Raw genomic sequence first — 25850 nt, 5'->3', positions numbered from 1 at the left:
GAACTATACAGCTGGAGCTTTGAACTGAGCAATGATTCTGCTCTATTAAAAAAAAAAAAAAGAAAAGGAATGCTAGAAAGAAAGGCAAACAAGCTTAGGGAAAAAAATCCCACAAGAAACAACAACCTGGGCATGTTTTTTTTCTCTTTTTACCTCCAGTACCTGAAGTTGAGTGTCATCTTCTTACCCTTTATGACAACAAAAAGAGCTGCAAAGAATCTGCATTTCTCACTTTTACACATGTGCTTGGCAATGTATGCAGAGCTATATAGGCATGTAAAAATCAGTCTTCTGAAGATCTTCTGAAATCAACATGTAATCCCTCCTGCTCACTGATCTGCAGCCGTCTCTCCATCTACAGTCAATCCTCAACTTTATTTCTTTCACAGCTCACCACTGAACAGAAGAGAAAAAGGAAGGAAAACTGCCCATGTGCAAAGCAGCTTATTTTTAGAATCTCTACAAAATACAACTATTATTTTTTTCTCAACTGGTGGTCTGTCTGACTGCTGAATTTTGAAGCCAATCCAATAAAATATCCAACTTAAGACTTATAACAGCATTTTAGTCATCATTAGTGAGAAAAGGGGCACATCCCATGAACTATTATTTGTCCAACTCCTGTCTGCTCAGCCTTACCTTTCCACAGTAATGGAATGGATGGGTCATCACAATTAGAGGTATAACATTTATTACCATCTTCCATCTCATTGTCGACAGTATCACCATTTCCAACATTCTTGCTTTTGAGGGTGAAGAAATTTTGCATCCTCATATTGTATCTGAAAGTGCAAAAAAAGTCCTACTATATTTCTTCATCAAACCTTTAAACATCTCTCACAAGATAAAGCAGAATGCAAAAAAGGCCAGATCAGATTCAGTGAAGGCAGTTACGATTTTGGAATCAGGACATTCACTATATTATGGGCTTCTTTCCTTTTGCAGATAGCTGTCAATTTATCTCACTGCTTGACCGAATATGGTGTTCCCCACTGCAGGCATATGTTTGGAACAAAACATGATTAAGCATGAAAATGCAAGAGACCATACATAGAGAAACAGCAGGCTGCCTTGTTCTCAGGAGGAAAGCCAAAGACCAAACCACACCAAATGGTCTATTAACATCTGAAGAGAAAAAATACAGAAGAAAGAAGCACTTACTTCATGATAAGTATGTAGAATGAATACATAATGATGAGTATAAGGCTTTCCCACCTCAGAGAGAAAAAAAAAAAAGTGTTAAAAGACCACTCAAATAGCTGCATTCTTCACAAGTTTCATTTAGGAATGTGCATAAAACATCTAGTATAAGTCAAGTTTGTGCACACAGGATTCATGCCATTAAGAGTCAGTAGTGTCTCAGGAGGATGGGGGAAGCAAAGCCTATCAGGTTCTGATAAACATGCAAATAAAATGTAATCCATGTATTCAAAAAACATGCTACACAGACTGAAACCAGAGCTGCCCTCTGAGGATCACAATGCCAAAGCATTCTGTTGCATCAGTGCTGAAGCACAGGCTAGACACTCTTTTAGAGGACTCTTTCAGAAGATGCTTATGATCTTCTACTGGAATCCCACCTTTTCCTATTCTCTGGGACACCCAGTGCAACTGTAAATGTTAACTAGAATAGGAGCAGAAAAACTTTCTTAGGTGTCAAATCCAGCTGTTGCTTACAGGTTGCATGCATGAAATCTAGGTATGCTGCTAGGTATTAACCGATCAGTCCTGTGGCAAATACAGTATGTTTAAGGATAGTCCAGGCAACTTACCATTCTATTTTCTCATCGTATATGAACTAGAAAGAAAAATAAAAGGAAACATAGGTTTACATCTATCTTGAAAACATTCAAGATTATTTAATAAGTATCAGTCATATCTAGCCAGAAGTTACTGGAGATTTCCCCTTTTGACCCTTTCTAACCAGAACTTTCACCATATGGATTATACCCCTCATAGCTCTAAAGCACAAAACTTTTGGATGAGGCTTGGATCCCTGCTCATGACTGTTATAAATATTTAGTAGAACATTGTGAACATGAGAGACATTTCACTCCTACTCTCAGGAGTAAAAATGCATTTTTACTCCACTCTGTGTAATCCTTGAGTTTAAATTGGAGTGAGATGGATTTGAAGGGTGTACTTTTTGATGGATGAGGAATTGGTAGAATAGGCACATCCAGGGAGCTGCAGTCAAATGCTCTATGTCCAGGTGGAATTCAGTGATAAGAGGGGTCCCCTTCAGGTTCTGTACCAGATTCACTACTATTATTATTACTGTTATTCATGATATGGACAGTTGAAGACAGTGGAATCAAGTGCACCCTCAGCAACTTTGCAGATGAGACCAAGCTGGGTGGTACAGATGACATAACAGAAGGAAGGGATGCCATCCAAAGGGATCTGGATAGGCTTGAGAAATGGGTCCATAAGAACATAATAAAATTCAACAAGGTCAAGTGCAAGGTGCTGCACCTGAGTTGGGGGAATCCCAAACATCAGTACAGACTAGGAGATGAAAGGACTGAGAGCAGCCTGGCAGAGAAGGACTTGGGGGTACTGATGGATTAAAAACTGGGCATGAGCTTGTAGAGTGTGTCTGTAGCCCAAAAAGCCAATTGTATCCTGGGCATACAAGAAGCATGGCCAGCAGAGCAAGGGAGGTGATTCCCCCACTCTACTTCACCACTCTGAGACCCCAGCTGGAGTACTGTGTTCAGCTCTGGAGCAACATAAAAGATGTGAACCTCTTAGTGTGGATCCAAGTGAGGGACGCATTGAGAGCTGGGTTTGTTTAGTCTGGGGAAGAGAAGGCTCTTAGGAGTCTTTACTGGAACCTTTTAAGACTTAAAGGAAACTTGTAAGAAAGATAAAGATTTTTTACAAAGGCTTGTAGTAACAGGATGAGTAGTAATGGTTTTAAACTGAAACAGGGTAGGCATAGATTAGATATAAGAAATAAATAATTCACTAGGAGAGGGGTTAGGCACAGAAAAGATGTGCATTTCCCCTCCCAGGAAGTGTTCAGCTGTGGGTTGGATGGGGTTTTGAGTTACCTGGTCTACTAAGAGATATGATATGCGTGTCCATGACAGGGTGATTGGAACAAGGTGAGTTTTAATGTCCATTTCCAACCCAAACCATCCTATGATTATATGATGCTTTTTAACTTCAGCATCTGAGCAGGCCATCAGTGATCTGTACTTCTAGAAATCAAACTAAGTGTCTCCTTCCCCGCCACTATAAAAGTACATGTTCAGATCTACTTTGCTGTTCTACATAAACAAAGTGATTTCTCACTGGCGCTCTATTTAGAAAAAAATATCCAGAACCTGTGAAATAAAACCACTGTGAAGAAGAAAGACACAGCCACTTTCTCTATTTAAAATGGAAGTGCAAGGTAGAGCTCAAAAATTCTCATATTCAGTAGTAGTCCCTTGAGTCAGAAGAGAGTGCTGACTGCATCATATACCACTGGTCTCCAGAACTTCACAGACCATAGGTACAAGATGAATGGATATGGACTGACATGATGGGCACTTATTCTGTGAGACTGTATAAAGTTTTCATATTTGGCAGACATTGTGGAGCTGAGTTTTCACTTCTGGAAGTCACTAGAATTAGTTAGGAAAATAACTGTTAATCATTACATACCAATGCTTAGCAGATCATTCCTCCAAAATCAAGCAATAAAATACTTCAATTGATAAAAGAGCTACTTACAATGATAAGTATGATAACAGATAAGGTGTAGTACACAGAGTCTCGGAACACAGCCCACTGGGTAAGACAAACCACCTGAAAAATATCACAGCTTTAGACAACAAAAGTAAGCAATTCTAAAGGCGAAGCAATGGCTTCCATCTTGCAATCATTTGGTTACATGAGCAGAATTACATTTAATCATTCTGGAACAAATAGCGGTTTTATGCTAAAATGAACTCATATCAGTCTGTTAGACAAGGTATCTATAATAACCAGTATTGATTAAAATCATCTAGAAACTTCCATTTATGAAATAGATTACTTACTAATAATATCTTAGCTTGCCATAATTTCAACTGTAAAGTACAACTCATGGTGCAACAAAGCAATGGTTCCCATATCATTCTAATTGTGGACATAGCAGACTAAATACAGAAAACTAAAGATACACAGTCTAACCATCCACTGAATAGATACAAGAAATCTCATTCACGACTGCGTCCTATTTTCATTTATTTTTTAATAAGAATCAGACCCAGGAAAGATTATCAGGGGCCACTGATCATCTGACTGTGGACACAGCATTGTATGAAGAGGGATGAGGTTCCTCTGTATGCTGCACATTCAGAGTGCTGAAACTGCAGTTGAACTTCTTGGAAACATTTGCTGTTTGCAAAGCATTCCCTATTTTTTTTCCCAAACTGATAGTTCTCTGGCTGCCAGCTCATGTTTTTTGTTAGCTTTGTTGTATTTATCTATTCATGCATACCAATCAAATATAAGCAATTGAACTCCACAAAGAGAAGCATCTTACTAACCTGTCCTGCAAACAATCCACACACACCGACAATGCAGAGGATGTTGAAAACTGCTGAACCAACAATGGTCCCTACTCCAACATCTCCATGAGTGATAAATACACCTGCAGAGGAAAATGTGTTATTATCTCCACCATTTCATTTTAGGCCACAGATAATTAGTCAAAACACATACTACTCAAGAATAATAAATCATTCAAGAGTTTTACTAAAATATGATGTTTCACAATAAATACTCATTTCTCTGTGCAATATTTTGTGCTTTTAATATAGCTGGCAGCTCCACATTTTTGGATGAACACCTCTCTATATATGTATTGTACATGTATTTTTATTAAAATTCAATAATTGTCATAGCCAGTTAGTTCTACGCTAAGTCCTGTATTTCACACCTCAGATGTTACTGGTATAGTAAACCTCTCAAATGAGTGAAAAATATCTCCACTCACATCAGAAGCATGAAATTCCTTTCACACAGTATAATAAAGCACAGAAACCTTTCTCTCGGGCATTCAGTATTTAACAGCTTTTTGGAATGTCTCATGGCTGTAAGAGATTCTTACCTAAAAATAATGGTACTGTTCTTGGGTGTAGTAATGTGTATCTTCTAACTCCAACAGGCAAAAAGAACTCAAAGTTAACTTGTTCTAGTACCAAATTTCACATTTCTTTTAGTACTAAACCCACATATGCCTCAGATACCTACCTGTAACTAAATTCTATTAGAATGGCAAAAATTTAAGGGCTGGAAGAGATCCCTATGTATTATCCAGTGTAATCTTCAACACTGAGAAAGGACCAAAGATAACTTCTTGAATGCACTACAGAGCTGTGTCTTGTACTTCAAATCTTTCACTGCAGGAAGCTTTACAGACTTGCTTTTATTTATTTATTTATTGAGATTAATTTTAAGACAATAATTTCTGAACCTCTTACCATTCTGCGTGTGTGTGTGTTTGTGAATGCATTTGTTCCTATTTTGTCTGCAACTTTATTGAAACTCATAAAATGATTGGATATAATACCGCAAATGCTGTCTAGTGGAACTGAGCAAGGCAGAATACCTTAAAAAGCTGGTGCTTTATAAATGGGTCCAATATATAATCACCTGTTATTTGCAACATTCCACCACCAACTCTTATTTGACTCCTACTTCTGTTGCAATACACCAATGCCCCTTTAGATCCTGAACCCTTGCATATATATTCATTTCATTATTTTTATACTTCTCATTTTCTGACATTAAACTTTATCCTGATGATTCCAAATTGGTCAAGATCTTACTTGATCTTCAGCCTTCCATCTAATGTCCACTTTTTACTCAAGTAACATATAAACATAAGACTGAAATTTGTAGGATGTCTTCAGGTGCATCTCCAGCTTTAAACACAGCTTTTAGTTAATTAATATTTGAAATCTGCTTTCTAATAATTCGGGCACAGATTTATAGCACACTCCTTTAGACTGTATTTCCCTAAAGCCTGTATGACTGTCAGTCATGACAGCAAAGAAAGTATATTAAAGCTTTACTAAAAACAGATGAATCACATTTGCTGCATTTTCTCTTCCCTACTGCTGTAATCCTGTCTTAAATTGTTCTGCTTTTGCCGCTGAGACTTTCTTTCTACATTAATCATCCTTAATAGTATAGAGATTACTTGAAAAAAAAAAACAACAAAACAGTAAGTAACGTACAAAGAACACAATGTCTTTCTGACTTTAGCAGATCTATACATTAATGCGCTCTTCCATGTTTCTTGTACTCCCAATTCCTTGCTAAAATTTATTTCCTTAATTTATGACAAAAGCAGCAAAAGACACATCAAATACCTCTAATTCTTTCTCAAGGGACAACAATACAATACAACTCTTCTTTTTCTTTCAGGGCTCAGAATCAGCCACTCCTCTCTGTGTTTTGAGAGGAGATTCACAATTTCATGAGATATTTTGAGTAGCTAATTATACCATGAACCCCAGATTAGCTGACAGCTGCAATTGCTGACTATAGTTTGACAGAATACTAGTAGTATTTCCGGATGAATCTGCTTGACCTGCTGCTGACTTTTTAAGAGCTCTCATGAAAGCCAGTGTGTGGGCTCCATACCTATAACAGATGCAAACAGCTCTGGCGTGGAGCTCCCTGCAGCCATGAATGTGGCTCCAGCAACATCTTCACTCAAATGCAGTCTCTGGAAGAGAAGTATCGGATTTGTCAGCACTGCTCCTCAGATTACAATGCACAGTTAAACAGCTGTAATAATAGAAGTCCTCCATTTTTTGGCCACAGAACTAATAAAGAATGAACAGTCCCTGCGATACAGAAATAGACACTGCCTCTTGGCAAATATACTTTGGAGAAATAAAATGCTTTTAAAATGCTAAGTCAGTGGTCACATAATACTACCTATAAACCCTGATGATTGTGGCTTTGATGTTAAAGAGGAGCATCTCTTGCACACTCAAAAAGATTGTAAACTCTAAAGGCTTTCAAGAATTCACTTTTGGAATTCTAAACACAATCATGCAAGAATTAAGGCCAATTCTTGGAGTCTCTAAAATTTCAAAACTGGTAACAGAAAAATATAACCTCTGTGAATTAAACTTACTAACAACAGGCCTATTTCTATCCTCACTTACAACAAAATTAGTCCAATTAGATGCAGACAGGCCTGTGCATGGCAGATAGATCTATTTTTATGACAGTGTCTCTTAGGCTCTAATAGGATATAGGTGCCTTAGGTGCCTTAGACTTCTAAGACCAGTAGAGATGTTTAGCTTCAAAAGTAGGCTGTGTCAGTTTAATACTGTCTGAGGATATATTTTCCTTGAACTATAAAGACAGCTTTTTTGAGACCACCTAGACTAATCGTTAGTACCTGATTTCTCTTCAAAGGATAGAAAAGTGATTAGTGACAAAAAGGACCAGTACAGAAATAATGTATTTCTCAGGCAGTTTGTAACGTTTTAAGCTGATAAAAATGGCATGCTACAAAACATGACAAAACAGAAACACATTCTATCATGTGATCCATCACCAGTCATATTGCTGAAGGAGCTCAAGTATAAGCACACGATCTGAATTCTTCTTAGCTGTCTCAATACTCAGAAGGACACGAAAAAAAAAAAGAAAGATTTTAAGAAACAGCAATGAATTAATTGGTACAACCCAACTGGTACAACTTAAAGATGGTGTGTATGGAGCATACTGAAGATCTGAAAAGGGAAAGAATAGTTCCCCATTGAATACTTTGTTCATTTTTCTTGCCTCCCTTATTCTTCCATCTGTCACTGTACTGTACATAGCTCTATGTATAATTAATAGGAATTGCAGATCAGTCTACATATCCTAGGCGTTTTCCCCATGTTGATACAGTGGTGGATGCACACAAATGAATCTTAAAAGTAGAGTGCAGTAATAAACCCAAATCACCCATATTTTATATCCACCCTACCTACATGCTTCACATACTCAAGAGTGGATTTTGCCAACTGATCTGCTAAGATTTTTTTTGTTTTTGCTCCTTGAATGCAGCCATGGGGACCAACGGGCCAAAATTACAGCTTAGATTTTTCATGGAATGCCTTAATACTCTGAAAAAGTACAGCAGCCAAAAAATTAACAGGAAGGAACTCCAAACAACGGGGGCACAAAACGTTCACTGCTGTAAAGTTCTCTAAATAAATTTTCAAAAGAGAAATAAAGTTCTTCAACATACCTCACAGATTTTCTCTAAGGATGGAACAAAGAAGTCATCGCATACTATAGCCAAAGCATAGAACATATACAGAGCCTGTAAGAAAATAAATTCAAGAAATACTTCATTTGTTTCCTCTGAACAAAAAGAGGAAAAAAGCAACATTATATTAATACAGACAGGTAAGAATATATAGCTTCATTTTCTACGCCATTTAAAACAGAAACACTTCTGCTGATCAATGCATGACATAAGAAGTAGATTCTTATACCTAGGGTCAAGTTTAGGACAATAATGGCTGCTAAACTCTAGAATATGAAAAGTACAACAGTCTGCATGAACAGGGTGTCACAAAAAAAAAATCCACAGACAGGAAAGTAAAAGGCAGGACTTCACCAAGTTTCATGGTCCTCATTTATATTTTCAACTGATAACTGGATCAAGTAATTGAAAAGAAAGCAACACCATGCAGATTAGCAACATAAAATAATCATATCTAGAAATAAGCGGACCCTGACCATGGCTCGTTGCAACACACCTCTCAGTAAGGATTCTTCTTTCATGCATACTTACAAAGCTACCGCTATATTATGTGACCTTATCTTTCCTGCAAGTAGTCCTAATCCTGCTGTTTTCCATCAAAAACATCTCCTTTTTAACATTATTTTTCCCCAGCTGCAAACAGAAAACTGCAACCTTATTTGTTTTGCTTTTTCTACAATATAAACCTTAATGTGACTTCTTTACATATATATTTCATCAGTTTTTGTTGTTGTTGTTTGTGTGTGTGTTTTATTTTTTTAAATATAATTGCATCTTTTACATAGAGGCACAACAGAAAAGAAGGAGACTCAAGAATCCTCCACATCATAGATTACGTCATCAACAAAGGAGCTCCAAACCATGTTTACACAAGATGAAATCCAAGCAGATACAAGTCAGCAGAAAAAAAACAACACCTCTGTACTTCATGAATCCAGGATTTTTATCTCCAAGAGGTTGAATGTACAGGCACTGTAATCTCAGACCTGCATAATATTCTTAAGTAAATACTATTTTTTGAGCATCTTTATCCACACAGAGATTTCTGAAACATGAAATCAAGGTATTGAAAATACATCAATGTATACAGAGGCCTGCTTGTTAAGGGATAATGATCAATAACTAACATGATCAATATCTTACAAAAGAAATAACAGAAAAACAAAAATTAAGCACAGTAGAGGAAAACTTACAGCAATGATGTGAAGGAGAACCCCTCCTTGCTGCCGCTCTTTATTTGTGAATATATCGTCAGGAAATTCATGAATGGCTGAAACAGAAGTATACATATTTTATGTATTTAACAGGACCTACAAACAGAATAGTGAAGAATAAGGATGCACCTGTAGAAAAAACATCACCAAACATGAGTGCATCTTCCAACTTAGTGCATTACAACCTGCCAAATCAGAATCTCTTTTCTGCTCTGTAGAAAAAACAGAAAACTGAAACTACTACAGGTGTTACTATTTACCACCATAGCAGTCTCTTAAACCAACCTCCAGTACACCAAACATTATATATTATTAATGCCTTAACTTTCAGAATTAAATCTCCTGAATGCCCTCTAAACATACATCCAAAGTGGTCAGCACAGGCACTAAAAACACCATCTAGAAATAACATTTTTGGCTTTAAGTATGGCTTGCTCATCTCATGCAATGATGGTACCAATCCAACAAGTTCTTAACTACAAATTTTTATACAACTCTGCAAATCAAACAACAAATTGTTCACAAAGAATAAAGTGATTCCAAGAATCTTCCCTTTAAGTCCACTATCAACATCTAGCAAAGGAAGAGATGAATCAGAAGCAATGGGTGGACCATAGGAATGTGCAAAGTCACGAGTTCTGGGATTAATTTTGTGTGGCACTGAGGTTGTGTACAGTTCAACTGAAGAATTTATGTTAAACACAGAGGCAAAAGGATGAAAAATGAACTGAGTTACCTGCAATCACAAAACACACTAGAAATTCTTAGCTGCATTGAGAGGACACTCTAGTTTTGGACTAGAATTACTTTTCAATTCCGAAGTGTCTGAGTTATTTATAAATACAAAAAGGCCTCATCTGTACCACATATATTCACATGCTTCTTGCTTAGAGTCATAAAGACCTGAACCCTGTTGGCATGCAAAGGTCAAGATTTCATAGCTTGTTTTTTCACTTGGTGTCCACTACAACAAACACATTAACTTGGAATTAATATTTTGGCAACAGGTGGTTTTTAAAACCTCATATACAAAAATCTTACCTTCCTTCCAAAAGTCCAATTTACCATTTTCTGAAATCTCCCTGAATTCTTCAATCTACTACTTGAAAACCACTATGGTTTGCTTAACAGCACAATGAACATTAGAAAAACCCACAAGCTGTTGGTCAAGATGCAGCAATCTACAGTGATTCTATCTACAGATGAGTATTTTAGGATACTGGAAGAACCTCATATAAGTTTAACAGTCAAGCGGCCTTCCTGTAGTAATGTATTACTATTACGCATATATATATATACACACACACACTACTCCAATTATATACTGTACTTTTCTTACTTATATGCAATTTAGTAAAATTCAGTAATATCATTCCCTCCATGTGGCAATTATGGAGGAATACGGAATATCCTTTTGGAGCAGTACTGGAAAGTCATAAAATACAAGAACTTCTCATCAGCCTCATTAGCTGGCAAAAGCCAAATTTCTCAGAGGAGTTATTTGCTACCATATGAAATACAGAATGGGAAAAAAATAATCAGCACTCAAAGCATATGGTTTTAAAGAAAACTCTGGCTATTAAAGATTAATATTAATTAAAATGATTAATAACTATAAAGGCATAAAGGAGCCCTCTTCTCCAGGAGAAAAGAGTGCTACAGCTGCTGTCATCCTCCTATACAATATGGTCCTTCCTGCAATACTGGCTAAAATACCATGAATAACGTGGGAGCATACAAACCACGTATTTGAATGACTACCTTCCTTATTACACTCTCCATTTGTCCTTCATCACTTCCACTAAAAACAGGGTTGCAGGAGTTCAAGTATTCCAGGAGTGGCCCAGGACAGCAGAGATAAGAGCCAAGGCCTGGGTCTTCAGCATTGCTGAAGTGTCACTACAATACGGCGTACATCCTTCCACATGAGAAGGCTTGTAAAGATTTGCACCCACCATGACAAGTACCTGTGCAAGAAACATCATTTCTCCTACTGCCACCCAGAGGGAGCATGCCCCTGTTGCATGATTTGGCAAAACTAACGTGTCATCATGGGAGCCATTACCCAGCTGGCAATTTCTTTCCCTTGGCTGTAGAATATTTCACAGAACCAATATGAAGCAGTATCTCAAGAAACATTAATAAGAAACAGTAACAGTATCTTTCTAATGCAACTTCACTTATGCAAAGTTGATACTAAATAGGAAGTCAGAAGACCAGAAGATAGCAAAATAAAGAAGAGGGAAATGAGCCAAGGCTTCCAATGCCAAGGAAAAGCAAACCAGCTTCCTTGCAAACCAACGTGCTTCGTATGTAGAGTAAGATGATGCTGTATTTCTAATAAATAACCACTTGAACTAAATACCTCCTTGGCTCAGAGAAGTACTTTCACGTGAATAAGCAGAAAGGCAGCTTCTCTCTAATGTTAATACTTCCCTCTAAACAGAACTCATATAATGCAATTCTTCTAATATATAGATACTACAAAATCTTTAGTAATCAGGGACATCAGACAATTTTCTGGACTCTGCTAAATAAGATTTCTTCCTAAATGAAATGGCCACCTGCCAGTGATTTCCAAAGTAAAGTCTGCAGCTTTTTAGTGCATTTGCTTTCTTCATGGTTTTATTACCCAGATAATTGTAAATTTTGAATAATCGTCATCTATAAATTCTGTGTTTTTCTTTATTTACTCACTGTATTGTACTTAAAATATTTTAAGCACAGATCTGTTTTTCTTATCCACTGCTCTGATTGATCAGGAAAAGTCTGTCTGGACTCCCTTAGGCCTGAGTATCACTTAAGCAAAGGGCAGTGGTATTCTCTCATCTGTACAAGCTAACAAAGGGGATATATCATTACTGTGTTTCTGCTCTGCCCACACCTTACAATACGATGGGTACAGGCAGGAGGGCACTGCTCTACCTCAGCAGAGATATTTTCTCATGTATGGGAGACGTGGCGATCTGGCAGCCTGAGTGGGAGCTACATCCCCTCAGTTTCCACTGAAAAGAGACAGAACAGATGGGAAGAGGAGCTGAAATGAAGAGCAGTACATCTAACAGGGCTAACCTTTGCCAAAAAAGGAGAAGAACATACACCAATCATCTTTAAATTAACTAGAAATACAGAAATATTTATCCTGCTGGTACTGTTGCAAACCCATGACTCCTGCAGCTCAACTTATCAAGCACAGATTTACTGAGGGGGAAGGGAGGGCACAAGAAAGCCAAATCTAAACTGAAACTGTGATCGTTCTGCAGATTGCTCCCTCTCTCCAAATATGACATGAGTAGGGACGCAAGGAAAGCTTCTCAAACCACGAATTTGAGGCAGTGACATTGCCACCTTTTATTCAAATGTTGAAAATATTAAAAACATCTTGATTATGACACGACAGAAAGGATAACTCACCTTTGATGGAAAGCTCTGTCTGAGCTGCCTGCGGCTAAGGAGCTAACACAAGTATACAAATAGCATGCTCCAAAACAGCACATCACAGAAGCCGCAGAGCTTAAGCTATCTGCATGGCTCTGGAATGAAGATCTGATCTGCAGCAGACAGGGGTAACCCCGGCATACCAGTGACACTGGCTCGTGCTTAGGCTGTTATCAGATTACTTCTGGGTTCCAACAGAGCATTGTTCCCATATGCCCTGTCCATACCGTGTGGGGCAGTCTGCCAATGAAGTTAAATTTCAAAATCTCCTAAGCCTGACAGAACATCTCAACAACCACGTGGATCTGTGGTTTTATAACCCGCCTTGACACGTGATGTCTTCACCTTATCAGCTCTTGATTTACTCACACAGGCAACAAACATGCTGACTCCTAATACCTGCAAGACATTCAAGCATGTTACACCTCTTTAATTCCTTCTCATAGGAAGAAAGGAGCTGTAGCTGTTTGAAACTACACAATGAACTGGCTCCCTTCTGCCTTTGCAATGAAGGTGATCAGGCAAATAACATACAAATCTTTTCCTCGTGAAAGTTCTTGAGGAATATTTTCTGCTAATCTATACCAGTTTACGTTCAAAGGAATTTGTGCAATACTGAGTTCAAGAAACATTTGGACAATGCTCTCAGAAACATCATTTGATTTCGGGTGGTCCCACGTGGAGTGAGTCCCAGTGATTGTTGTGGGGTTCCTCCAAGTTGGGATTTGATTGTAATTCTGTAATACCTACACCTTGATCCTCCTCTGCCCTGGGTGCACATCAGGACACATTACATATACAAGCTGTGATATCCACTCCTGGCTTTCAGTGGGTGCCCACCACTGGACTCAGCCAGGGCACAAGTGCAAGGAGAGTAAGGATGGGCAAAAAGCAGAATTAAATACTTCCACATTATGTCCCTCTACGATCATGTTCATAAGCCAGATTGAATATTTCAATTCAGTGCCATTTGTTCAAGCACTCTAAGCAGCATTAGTCAACTCTGCACTGAGTGTATTTATATTTATGTGCAATTTCCTCATCTTCCTCAGGCTTGGTGTTGCATTCAAGTACGTGTATTTGTGCTTCAACTGTGGAACACCTACTTTCACTGTGTGCAGAAATGAGCTTCTTTGGATGCCTCTCATGAAAATGCATGCATCGTTACCAGGCATCAGTACTAAAATGTCAACAGTCTGTGCACCAAAAGTTGAAACTGCAACAGACTCCTTAATGCTGTAACTTGTACTAATTCGTAATTCCACATCAACATAATCCATTTCAAGATCTGAGTGAAAGCCATGAAAACATCACTCCTACCATCCCCACACAATACAGAGCCCCTGTGTCAGCTGAGTTGCTCTGAATTGGGTAAGTATGCCTTAGAATCACCCTTGCTTTCAAAACATTCGTGGTTTTAGCCCACACAGTTCTTCAAAATCAACACACTGGGACAATTTTTTCTGGAAACTGGTCATCATCCTGAACCAATGGAAGAAACTCTTCTCATGTTCTCTTTTCCACTGTCAAGATGTCAAGACAGTCATCCCCTTCTCCCATTTCATGTATTAGCTCAGATGCTAGAGCAGTCACAATCTCAGAAATGACTGTGGTGAGCTCACAGTAGCCCAATAAGCATGTTGGTCCTGAGGAATGTCATAATCCACTCATCTGATCTTTTTGTGTAACAACATACTTTCAGTACTCTGACAGCAACTGTGCAATTTAGAAAGGAGCAGGGTCACTTTTGTTCACAGAAATGTTCTGACTTCCTTCATTTAAGCATTTCATTGTTAACAGTTGAAACCTTAAGATCATAATCTCATGCTGAAATTAGTGTATGTATATATAAAACATGTCATACAAAAGTCTTCCCTTTTAACACTACTTCCCAAAGTACAAGGCACAGTAAATCTTAATAATTTTACAGGATTACAGACAGCCTAAATTCATTAAAAATATCACACAGAAATCAAACTTAAAAACAACCCTTTCCAACTGCAGAAGCTGACACGCCATTAGCTCTGAAGTGCCCAGTGAAGAAAAACAGCACATTCAGCAAGTCCTTTCATACATGAAAACTATTTCATTTAAAATCTTATAATGCCCCCCCCCCACACACAAAAAAAGCAAACACACACACACAAAAATGCATTAAAAAAAAAACAAAAAACAACCCACCACCACAACTCAGTGATAATCCTGGGTGCCATCCGGAAAAAAAATAAGACTTACTAAGCTTTAAGCTTCCATTCCTATTAGACAGCTGTTTCTAGTTCTCGGTGGCAGAATGGCGTGTGGATTTTCCCTCAAATACTCAGCTCAGATTCTGTGGGATAATAATCCAGGCACCAGTGTCAAAGCAAAGCAGGATTGGACTACTCAAAGAAATGCACTCATCTGCTTGAAACATTCTGCAGAAAATTCCTTTACAGATAAGTCCTTTAGTCAACTGTTTTCACGGGTTATACTACCTATGAGCAAAGTAAAACAAAAAGTACATGAAATACCACCCAACTTCTTAGAGAGCCATTTGTGCATAATCAGTGTAAGGCTGAGTGAAGCCAAAGATCAAACTTTCTATTTCCAGGCAAAAGCACCATATGGCAGGAGGCACAATAAGAATCCTCCTCCGTAGTCCTCACCTTACAAGCAGTAGAAATCATGAGCAAATTTTATCTCTGTGGTATAGTAATTCAATTTGCATTGCTCAACTAAAAGAAGGCTGCCAAATGCAATTATCTGTGCAGCTTATGGAGCAAATAACTGACTCAACTCCAAACTATTAAATCCATTTAATATTCGTATTGTAAGAGGATGGTACTGATGAAATATCCATCAAAGCTCTCCCTCCATCAGTATGAAAACTAAGAAAATTTCTACACAGGATTGGATTAGCTACAATCAAAAGTATCATTAACGCTTTATTAAACCCTGGACTTGTATTTAATTTATTTTCTCTTCCACAAAAAAGTGAATCCTTTGCACTCATTAAGGCAATGTCAAAGGATCAAACCAAAATACATTAACCATTATCTGCCAATAAAGGGAAAATCGCAGAGGAGTCATCATCGACACATGGGAGCAGGATGACACATAGATGCACAAGTACAGCAACACAGGGATGCACCGACACATCAGAGTGCAACAATACATGCATATTGGGCTTTGTGCCTATGTGAAATAAGCTGTTGGCCTTAGGAACAGATCACAGAATTTCTCAAGTTAGTTGTTGTCAACTGTGATTACAGTAGTGGTTTTACTAAGCATACACGTTTTCTTCAAAACCCGTGCCAAGGACACCAAACAGCCACCATTCACCTCTTTCCCATTCTTTTCATTGTACAAACCAGGATACTAATGCACCTTTCAGCTTTTTCTTTTTTACTTACTGTCTCATGCTGCCTCAGCACTGTCAGCAGTACACTGTTGGGTCAAAGATGCCAAGGCAGTTCAAACAGGAGCAGGGTCCAACACTGGTGCTGTTTCATTGGCCATATCAGTTTTCAGCTTAGGGGGAATAATTTGGTTAATCCTCCATTCAGGACTTAATAATCATTGTGGAATAATGTAGAAAGGTTTAAATGGCACTAACTAGTGTTTGTTCTGTTAATCAACTACAGATTTCTGTCTCTATTAAAAACTCCTGTTTTTTAATCAGTATTTTCCTCTGTTTTTCAGCTGAAAACAAGCAGGAGTGTCAAACGTCACTTGCGTTCTGGTGCAACCTACTCTGCTCACCTCTGTGCAAAACAGTCAGAAGTCTGCTCTCAAGGAGAGCCTGTGATGTCTGCAATGTCAATGACATCTACACGGGGACTTCACTAAAAATCTACTAGTAAGTTGAATAACCACAGAAAATGATAGCTTGGCTTTAATACCGCATGGCTCTGAAAGTCAACCAAATAAGCTAGGGCACTTAACCAAAATCTTTTCCAAAGATGTAACAATCTAGCAATCCTGGTTGAAATGAAGATACATTTTGCACAAAAGAATGAAGATTTTACAAAAGATGGGCTATAGCTCCCTGGTTTTGCTACTGAATACAAACTAGAGCTGTTTTTATATATATTGTTGCATTATGCCTTAATGAGAAGTTTGGCAGTCAGAGCAGAGCACCAACTTCTGCCCTGTTCCCAAAACAACTCTTTCAGCAGGCGTGCAAGGAACAAGCAACAAAGAAATAGTCTTTGACAGATTTTTCTACATAGCAGAATTTCATAGCTGGAAGAATCTCACTTCTGTGCTGCTTTAATGTGCAAGTAAGAAAGACCAGTTAAGTGGATATGAACAAAGTTGAAGTCTTCTTTCTCTTTTAACATCTGATGAGCTCCATATAGCAGATGTCATCCATTTTAACCCTAAGATTATTACATTGATTCCACATAACAATGGGGTCAAAACTGCCTTTCAAAGTTAAAAAGAAATCTTTAGATAGATTTAATAGATTTAACATGAAGATGATTCCATTTATGAATGGATATAGATGGAGTACAAGGAAATAACAATTTTCCTTAGAAATACGCTGACACTGAATGTTTCTGCTTGCAAATGCATCTTAAAATTATTTCTCTATACAATCAAGTTCTTTCTTTCTTGTCTTCTTCAGTGAATGAAATAACGTGCTGCTAGTTTCTTACACTTGCTGAAGAGAGACCTCCAATAACACTATATCTTATGTTAGATATCTATGATATGAAGCTAGTTCCTGCCTGGTATACCAATAGAAGTGACAACAGCAAAACTGCTAAACGACAGGCAAAATTTATCTTGATCAAGGACAGACCACAATTAAAATTTGACCTACTGATAGCTAAAAAAGTGAAAGGTTACTTGACAAGTGAACAGATTACAGGCAGACAATGCTGAAAAGGAAGAAATCAGCAGACCCAAGAGGTCTTTTGCCAGAACTGAGGTCTTTTCCCTCAATTGAGAAGGAACAAATGCAAGCACAACAGTTTCTTCCTGTGAGCGCTGCTTATGCGGTGTAGCCAATTCTTATTACTTTGTTGTAAACCATATGATACTTGTTTTGTTTTTCTTTACTTTTCCCAAAGCCAGGCCCTGGAATTAGGTACTTATGTAAGAATCTCAGCTTTCATTTAAAACCAAAAATTTGTTCCTAGTCTTTTTGTTTGTGGAAAAAGGCCCAAATCCAAAAATGTGGGGGAAGAAAAAATATAAGAATGCCACAAAAGTCCCACCTTTAAGCAAACATCACAAATTTGCAGAGTTTGCACTTTCTAAACACACAAGATTAGTAGCTGCATTACCCCTCTGTTCATATCCTTTAGCTCAACAGTCACAGAAATTCTCATGTCAGAATACAGGCCACACCAACAAAAGCCTTTACATCATCAACCAGCTACAAAACACACAATGCTTAAATGCCTGCCCATAATAAGGAATAACATAAGGAATAACACTATATCACTCTTCTCTCTTAAAATAAGGTCATATCATCTTTGTCATGTTGAGCCAGGTGGTTCAGAAACTATTTCTTCTCTCCTACCACTTTTTTAGAAGGATCAAATTGGAAAGCCCAACTTTACAATTTATATTAGAAATACATAGACTAAATCAATGTTTTCTCAATATATATGTATATGTTTCCCTCTAACTGTTAGGCAAAAAAAAAAATCCACAATCAGGCCAAGTAGAACTAAGGTAGCTGCTGGTATTCCTGCTCCTGTGCCAGGAAACAGAGCCAGAATCTTAGTAAGAAATCTGATAGAAAAATGCTGCAGTAACACAAATGTGAGAGATCAGGACAGTGACAAAAATAAGAAATGTGGACCAATGCAGTAAGTTCTCAAAAACAAAAGAGCCTCACCACAAACATTATTTGTCTTTAGCTGATGGAATAAAAGCAGATCAAGTGTGTGTGTGATCTGATCTGCCATATCTCACCTGCCCAGGTAGCCTTACTGAGCATTTCAGAAGTTACCGATACGCTCATTTTAGATTACTAAAATCTATTTATTTAGCTTACAGTGCTTCTGTGTCACATAACACCAGTCTGATTCACAGCAGAAAGGAAGACTACACACAAGAAGAGTCCTCATACTGCTTGCATATGACCATTGTCCAAGAGCCATTTGAACAATGCTCTCATTAAGATGCTTTAACTTCTTGTTAGCCCTGAAAAGGTCAAGCAGTTCAACTACCTGGTCTCTGAAAGTCCTTCCAACTGAATCATTATGTTTTGTCTATTCTATTCCACTCTATTCTATTCCTACTTTCCCTCTGCAACTTGGATGAATGTAGCTGACAAATGAAGCAACCTGACAGACCTAACTATTTTCACTTATTTCCACTGAGGAATTCACAAATCATCAGTTATAGAAGTTAGTATATAATACCAGACCCACTTTAAAGAGACTCTCTTTGGAGTCAGACACTGATTTAAGAACGCAGATGAAACACATCAAGATCTTATCTTAAAAAGAACCAAAAAAAAAAGTTACCTTTGAAGATGATTTTACTTGAAGACAACTCAAGCTGTTACTAAACAGCAAAAAAACACTGTAGTAGTAAATTACAGAACTATTTTCACTGAAGAATCACAAAGAACCATCAGTGGTAGCCAAAATAAAACCACAGACACTGGTTATTAATACAGCCACTGTATATGATCGATGGCACTGGTGACCTTTTGTAGGGGATCACTGCAAGTAAGGTTAACAGAATTCCAGTTCATGTTGCTATTATGAAAACAACACAGTCAAAATAAAGCAGAGATAAGCACATAGGCACAGTTTAGTGCAGGTGCCATTGAGACCTATGTCAGACAAGGTTCTTCATTCTGGTTTGTAATCTTGGTATTGTGATCACTGTGCTCCACATAGCTGTAAGGTGAACTAAAAATAACCCCCTGGTAGACACACTCCAAATTACTTAGGTAGTCTCTTAAAAATGTTATGCCAAAAGAGAAGGCACACCTAAAAATTCCTGTAGAAAGCAGTCTGAATATAAATCCTTAAGGAATCAATGATAATGTCCAAGTGTTAGAGAATACCAGTCATATACGGTACCATACACTGGTAATATCCCAAGATAAGCCCTGGCTTCAGATGAGACAAATCACATTTTAAAACATAAGGAAAAGATAGATTCTGACACATACAGTAATGACTGTAGATCCTGACAGCTATCAGCAACACCTAGTAATGACAAAGAGGGCTGCAGCCAAAGAATGATGATGTAAACTGTCCATGGGGCTTCTCTGTCGCTATATCAAGTGGGAGGCAATTTGTTTGAAAACCAAAGGCTAGAGCTGCTTCCGATGAAAGGGCAGCAGTGCCGTGCCAGCAGGCTGAGGAGGTGGTGATGGCAGCTGGAAGAAGCTGGGAAGGGGGTGGTAACTGTCTAAAATTAACATTTAAGGAGGGAACAGCGTACTCATGAATAACTGACACAAGCAATCACGAGATAAGTTATTTCCCTCCCAATAAAGTCATATAAAGCATCAGAACATTCACCTTCAGTGAAAAAGCAGTATTAAAAGTTATCTAGATATGGGACAACCGAGAAAAAATACATGCACACACACTTTTCAAAGTCAGACTTTCCTCTAAACAACTTTCACAACAAGATCTGGACAAACTAAAACGTAATGTCCTTTTAAAGAAAATATTCCACCTGTCTTCCCAATAAATCCAATGAGGAATCAGAGATACAACCACCTGGCAGAGCTCTTTGTCAAGGAACAGATTATTACAGGAAGGAACTGTGTGGAGAAAATTTGACAAGGCCATTTTTTATGCATTTGGTTTAAACAGTAGCTGCACTTCTAGGAAGCCTTTAAGTGCAACTATGATGACATCTCAGAGACATTAAGGTGAGATCACAGGCCTGTATGGGTTAAAAATGAAGTAATAGCCTAAATTTGCAATCACTTATAATTGAAATCAAATTAGGTACAGCTGTGAATTAATGTACACAAAAGTCATCCTATCATTATGGTAGGCCCTGCCAGGAGAAGCTGAAGATTACCCCATAGCACTCATAAAATTAATTACTACATAGGTGGTATTTGTATACACATAACAATACAGCTAAATAGAAGAGCTGATGTTTTAAAACAAGAAAAAATCATTAATAACACTACATCAGAAAGAAGAAGGACCTATGGGAGTAACCAGTTTCAATGAAAAAAATAGCTTGTAACAGGGAAGAAATCAGATTTTTTATGAAAACAAAAAAAGCTAATAGAGGAATGAAACGAGTACAGAACATACAGAAAGAACTACAAAAATAAGGAGTGTGAAATTACACAAAACATTCACAGTAGGGAATAACTGCTGAGAGGCAAAATGATGCACTATTTTGACTAAACACACAGAGATGTGCTAATGAGCCATGAGGGCATCCAGGAAGAAATGTCTGATGGTTCAAGATCTGAGGAGAAGGGAAGAATGTGTCAATAGCAGGAATAGATTTGAAAATTACCATCAGACAAGATATGACTGAACCTATCAAGAGCAGAGCCAAAGATGTTATAAAGAAGGCAACAGAAGGAAGAAACATGGATTATGCCAAAAGAAAAATAAGAAGTTATCCAGGGACACAATATGAGCAAAGATGAAGGAAATCCCGATTTTTTTTAAGAGCCTAACACCAAGGAAGACAAGACCAGGGAAAAAATAGAGCTAGAGACTGTAGTATGAGAGGAAGTGTACAGACAGATCACAAATGGTCCAGGTGACCTGTCTAAAGAGTTGGACATGTAAACAAATGGCAGTTGGCTCACATAATTCATTAGGTGTGAGCCATAGATGTTCTGAATGTTTTACCCAAAAGGGTCCAAATATAATTCCCATCAAAGAATCCACAAACAAGTATCACATAAAGAGCCCTCTGTCAAGAACAACTTGCAGTTAAGGTGCAGTGCAGGTGATCTTCAATAATTTCTTCATATAAGACTTCAATAATTTGCAACATAGACTTCTTAAAAGTCAGTAAACAAACTTAATCCCAATAATTTTCATGGTAGCTTTCCCCTTATAAAAAAATCACTGCACATTTTAGCCCAATTCAACATTTTTATTTTTTTTTTTAGATTTAAGAATCTTTTCTCTGCCAATATCTAACTTACTTTTTGGCTGACATTTTAACAGCATTAATTAATAAACTATAACAGTTCAACTACTATTCTATTTTCAACTCTGGCAGTACTCTGATACATGACCTTGAATAAACCACTACAGATCATCTGCCTTCACTATTCTGTCTCGTCTGATGACTGGGTGACTGAGATACAAAGAAGTTTTACAACTAAAGATTCATTAAATAATAGTATCTACATAAAACAGCAAGCTTAACTTTTTATCATCATCATCAGTATAATTATTAATGATGATGTAGTCAGAAAGGAGAAAAAACTATTTTCCTTGTAAGTAAGAATAAAGAATATAATTTCAAGACATCTGAGAAGTAGGAGGTCTGAATCATTTAGATATTTGTTAGTTGCACTTGATATTACTTCAATCCATAAAAGCTAAGCTAACAATATCAAACAGACATGAATTAGATGTGTTTTTCTCCTTTTGATATATGTGTCTATATTTACACTTATGTGTGCATATTATATCTGTAACTCTGCTGGAAATGTTGCAGACTTCAGTGATGATAAACAAAATGGTCTCCAAATGTTGCCCATTTCTTAAGTAGAAATTCAACAATGAAAATAAACACACCGTAATGTAAATACATGCAAAATAGCCATTGTGACTTTGGAGAAAATATTGGACAAGGCTTCATTTCATATCTTGAAGTGTCAAGCTCCATGAACTCTGACACTGTATTTGACTCAGTTAGCTTCTGCCTTTCCACTAGCAAAAAGAATGACTGAACTGCTGCAGTGAAAACAATACAGCTTTTTATGCAGGTGGAGCTGAGGCAAGCTTCAACCACACTGAATAATGGAGCTGAATGACTGGATCTGTCCTATTCTACTTTGACTTCCCTGTCCAGAGGTGTTGAAGTTCCATCTGGCAATTTATTCAAGCGTAGGTCTGCCAACCCAAGCCTGAGCATCAAGATCATATATATGCCTACTTTTGAGTAATTAACCAACCTGTTTATCTGCTGCCACTTCATCTCTCAGCTTCACATTTAATTCCTTCCTTCTATTCACATCTTTTAAAAGGTCACAAAACCAGATATTTTAAGGAAACTCTGGTTACAACAGGCACTGAGATGAACAGCTTCTACTCCATACAAAAAAAGCAATTAAGAAGCCAGAAGCTCTAACAAAAGGACAGTGCAAAAGAGAATACTCAGTAGTAAAAGAATGGAGATCCATCAAGACTCTACTTTGAATGTTTTCAAAGCAAAATATCCAACTTAAACATTTCTAACATGCCAATTACCTTAGATTCCAACTGCAAATGTTATATAAAACAGAATAATTATCTCTAGCTGAAAAGTGGGCATATTGACAGCCTAAGAACGGCTTCTAGCTCTATGTAAAAAATAAGAGACTTCAAAGAGTTGAGTTGGTTTCATTCATTCCTCCCACACAAAAATAAATAAATAAATAAATAGATAAATGCACAAATGAGGAAAAAAAAGTGATAAAGAACAGAGAAAGGACATACAAATGAAATAAACCAAGTCTTGGAAAAAAATTGCTAGCCACAAAGGATGTTATTAGTATTACTAGGCTGCATCTGATGCACTCTTTTCTAACACCTCTGTGCTCTCTATCTGAGGCAAGGTCAAAGGTAGATCTGCTGTTACATTCTCTAACATTATATCTAGAAGATGAAAATAACACTAATAGAAATAATATATATTAATTGCTGATAAATGCCAAATTTAAAACATGTATTCAAACCAACTGTACTATATGAAAAATGAGGTAGTCAAACCACAATGTTAGCAGAGCTACTCCTTTACAAATCTAAGCTTAGTAGCTGTACTTCAAGAATAATTTCTAATATATGACCAAGGCTCCAAATGTGTCCATTAATCCTTCTACTATTTCCTCTTGAGAGAATCCTGAATAAAAAATGAAGTTCTAATATGCAGTTTATCCTCCCAAGAAAGCATTAACTTGCTAGGAATCAGAACTGCTCATGTATAACAGCACCTCCTGGTGTGGCTTGCCACTGATAAAAGTTATAAATGGACAGAACCTACTAGCTCACCTAATTTTCCTGTGAACCAGTGCAGAATTCATCACTGCAACACACCTTTGGTGCTTTTCGTTTTATAGTTGATTTGGAACTGTTTGAAGACATAATTCAAACCAATAAGATTTCTGAACAAGGATTGATGCAGAAGCGACACATCAAATTTGAGTTATGAGATGGATAGCTCAGTTTTAATTGACAAATATGCTGCTGATAAATCCCATGACTTCCTAGGACACGATGACTATCAAGCAAATAAACATGCCACTATCTTTCTAGATATTGTTACATATTTGAAGCAGAAAACTTGAAATCTCCATGTGAAAACAAAAGGTGGACAAGCAAAGATCAAGATACAATGCAGCAAGACTCCTAAAATCCCATGTGAAGCCCCTATCAGTAGATGAAACTGATGCAGCTTAACTTACAGAGGCTACACAGCACACTTCTTTTTTTTTTGCACCTAGCTGCTATATGTTTAGCTGGCTGACATGTTTAAGAGAGAAATCCATCCATTTCATCATCTGTCGAACTATTCAGCCCCAGCAAAGTACATCTGGAACGGCGTACAATGTCCATGTACCTAGTTCACAGGCATCCTACATATTGCTTTATTAAGTGTTCTATTTCCCTTTTACTTCCTTTCCTGAAAGAGCAAAGCTATTGCACAGCACAAATCACCCAAGCAGCAGAAGGACTGCACAAAATCTAACAGAATGTAGGAACTAATGTAGGTTAGCAGAAAATCTGCCCCAGAAGTTTCCACTCCACCAGGCTGGACCCTTGTCCTGACAGACATACACAAAAAAACCCAACGCACTGGTGAATTCAGCTACATCAATTCTTTTTTAACACTGCTCATGCTTATTTTTTGTCCTGTGCTATTGGTAAGGTGTTTCATTCCTGGCTAGGCAGAGAACAAACTAGCATCTATCTAATCATAGAAAAATGCTGAAATTTAGAACACAGTTCTTATTTAATCCTGCCAGATCCTGGCTCCTACACATTCATAAGGACCATACCCATGTTCATCCTCTGTCCTCCATTCTTCAAACAGAAGATCATTCTTGAAAACCAATTACAGGACAACTTTCATGAGAAAGCTGGCACATCTCACCATATGCTGCCTTATTTATACACGTGTACAAAAGAAAAGGTGAAACTAATACTAAAGGATGGATGCATCTCCTTTCCGAAGCACTCAATAGTAATATTATCTCATTCTTGCTAAGTCATTGTCACAAGCTTGGATTATGGCCAAGCAACTTGCAGGTGGGCTTTTATTTACAGTCCCAGGCTTGCTAAATTTCAATTGCCACTAAAATTCTGCCAGACATTTCTTTTATTTAGAATTCTAAATAAGCATTGTGGTTTTTTGTTTTTTTTGTTTTGTTTTGTTTTTTGTTTTTTTGGGTTTTTTTTTGTAATTGCAATGCCATTACAAAAAAAGAAACTATAAAGCCACATCACTTTCATAAATCTGTATGCAAAATGCCTGTGCACACAAACCACTTTTTGTCCAGTAGGATAACTCTTTCAAAACAAACTATTAATGCTGTCATTCAAGCTGAAACAGCCTAAAGGAAGCAGGACATTTCCTTTCTTCTGAGTTTAATTTTGAAGAGCTATTACCCAAAAGGCACCACCTGCCAGGTTCTTCTGAAATACAGAGGAGTATGTTTCAATGGAAAAAAAAGCATGACCATTAGTCACAAACATACACAATGCTCAACTGGAGACTGAAAACTCATTTTGCTGTTTCATTATCCTGTTCATTTCTCTTTTATGCATAGATACGTC

At 37.4% G+C, this 25850-nt stretch overlaps 1 protein-coding gene across 3 annotated transcripts in view; it reads right to left on the bottom strand.

Annotated features, from left to right (window-relative positions):
* The window catches only part of SLC24A4 (solute carrier family 24 member 4), a 76835-nt gene that overhangs the window by 27860 nt on the left and 23125 nt on the right, over positions 1-25850 (bottom strand). For 2 of the 3 annotated variants that reach the window (XM_015865311.2, XM_032444644.1), the window contains exons 3-10: positions 9454-9530; positions 8240-8314; positions 6628-6712; positions 4524-4627; positions 3724-3798; positions 1773-1798; positions 1162-1215; positions 640-782 (exon numbers count right to left, since the gene is read on the bottom strand). In XM_015865311.2, the coding sequence (XP_015720797.1) occupies positions 640-782; positions 1162-1215; positions 1773-1798; positions 3724-3798; positions 4524-4627; positions 6628-6712; positions 8240-8314; positions 9454-9530 (639 nt within the window). The remainder of the gene's footprint in view (positions 1-639; positions 783-1161; positions 1216-1772; positions 1799-3723; positions 3799-4523; positions 4628-6627; positions 6713-8239; positions 8315-9453; positions 9531-25850) is intronic. The other variant, XM_015865312.2, reaches the window with a different exon arrangement.

Source organism: Coturnix japonica, chromosome 5 (genome assembly GCF_001577835.2).
Source record: "Coturnix japonica isolate 7356 chromosome 5, Coturnix japonica 2.1, whole genome shotgun sequence".
Lineage (NCBI taxonomy): Eukaryota > Metazoa > Chordata > Aves > Galliformes > Phasianidae > Coturnix > Coturnix japonica.
The sequence above is the reverse complement of the archived record's forward strand: the minus strand, read 5'-3'. Positions and strand labels throughout refer to the sequence as shown.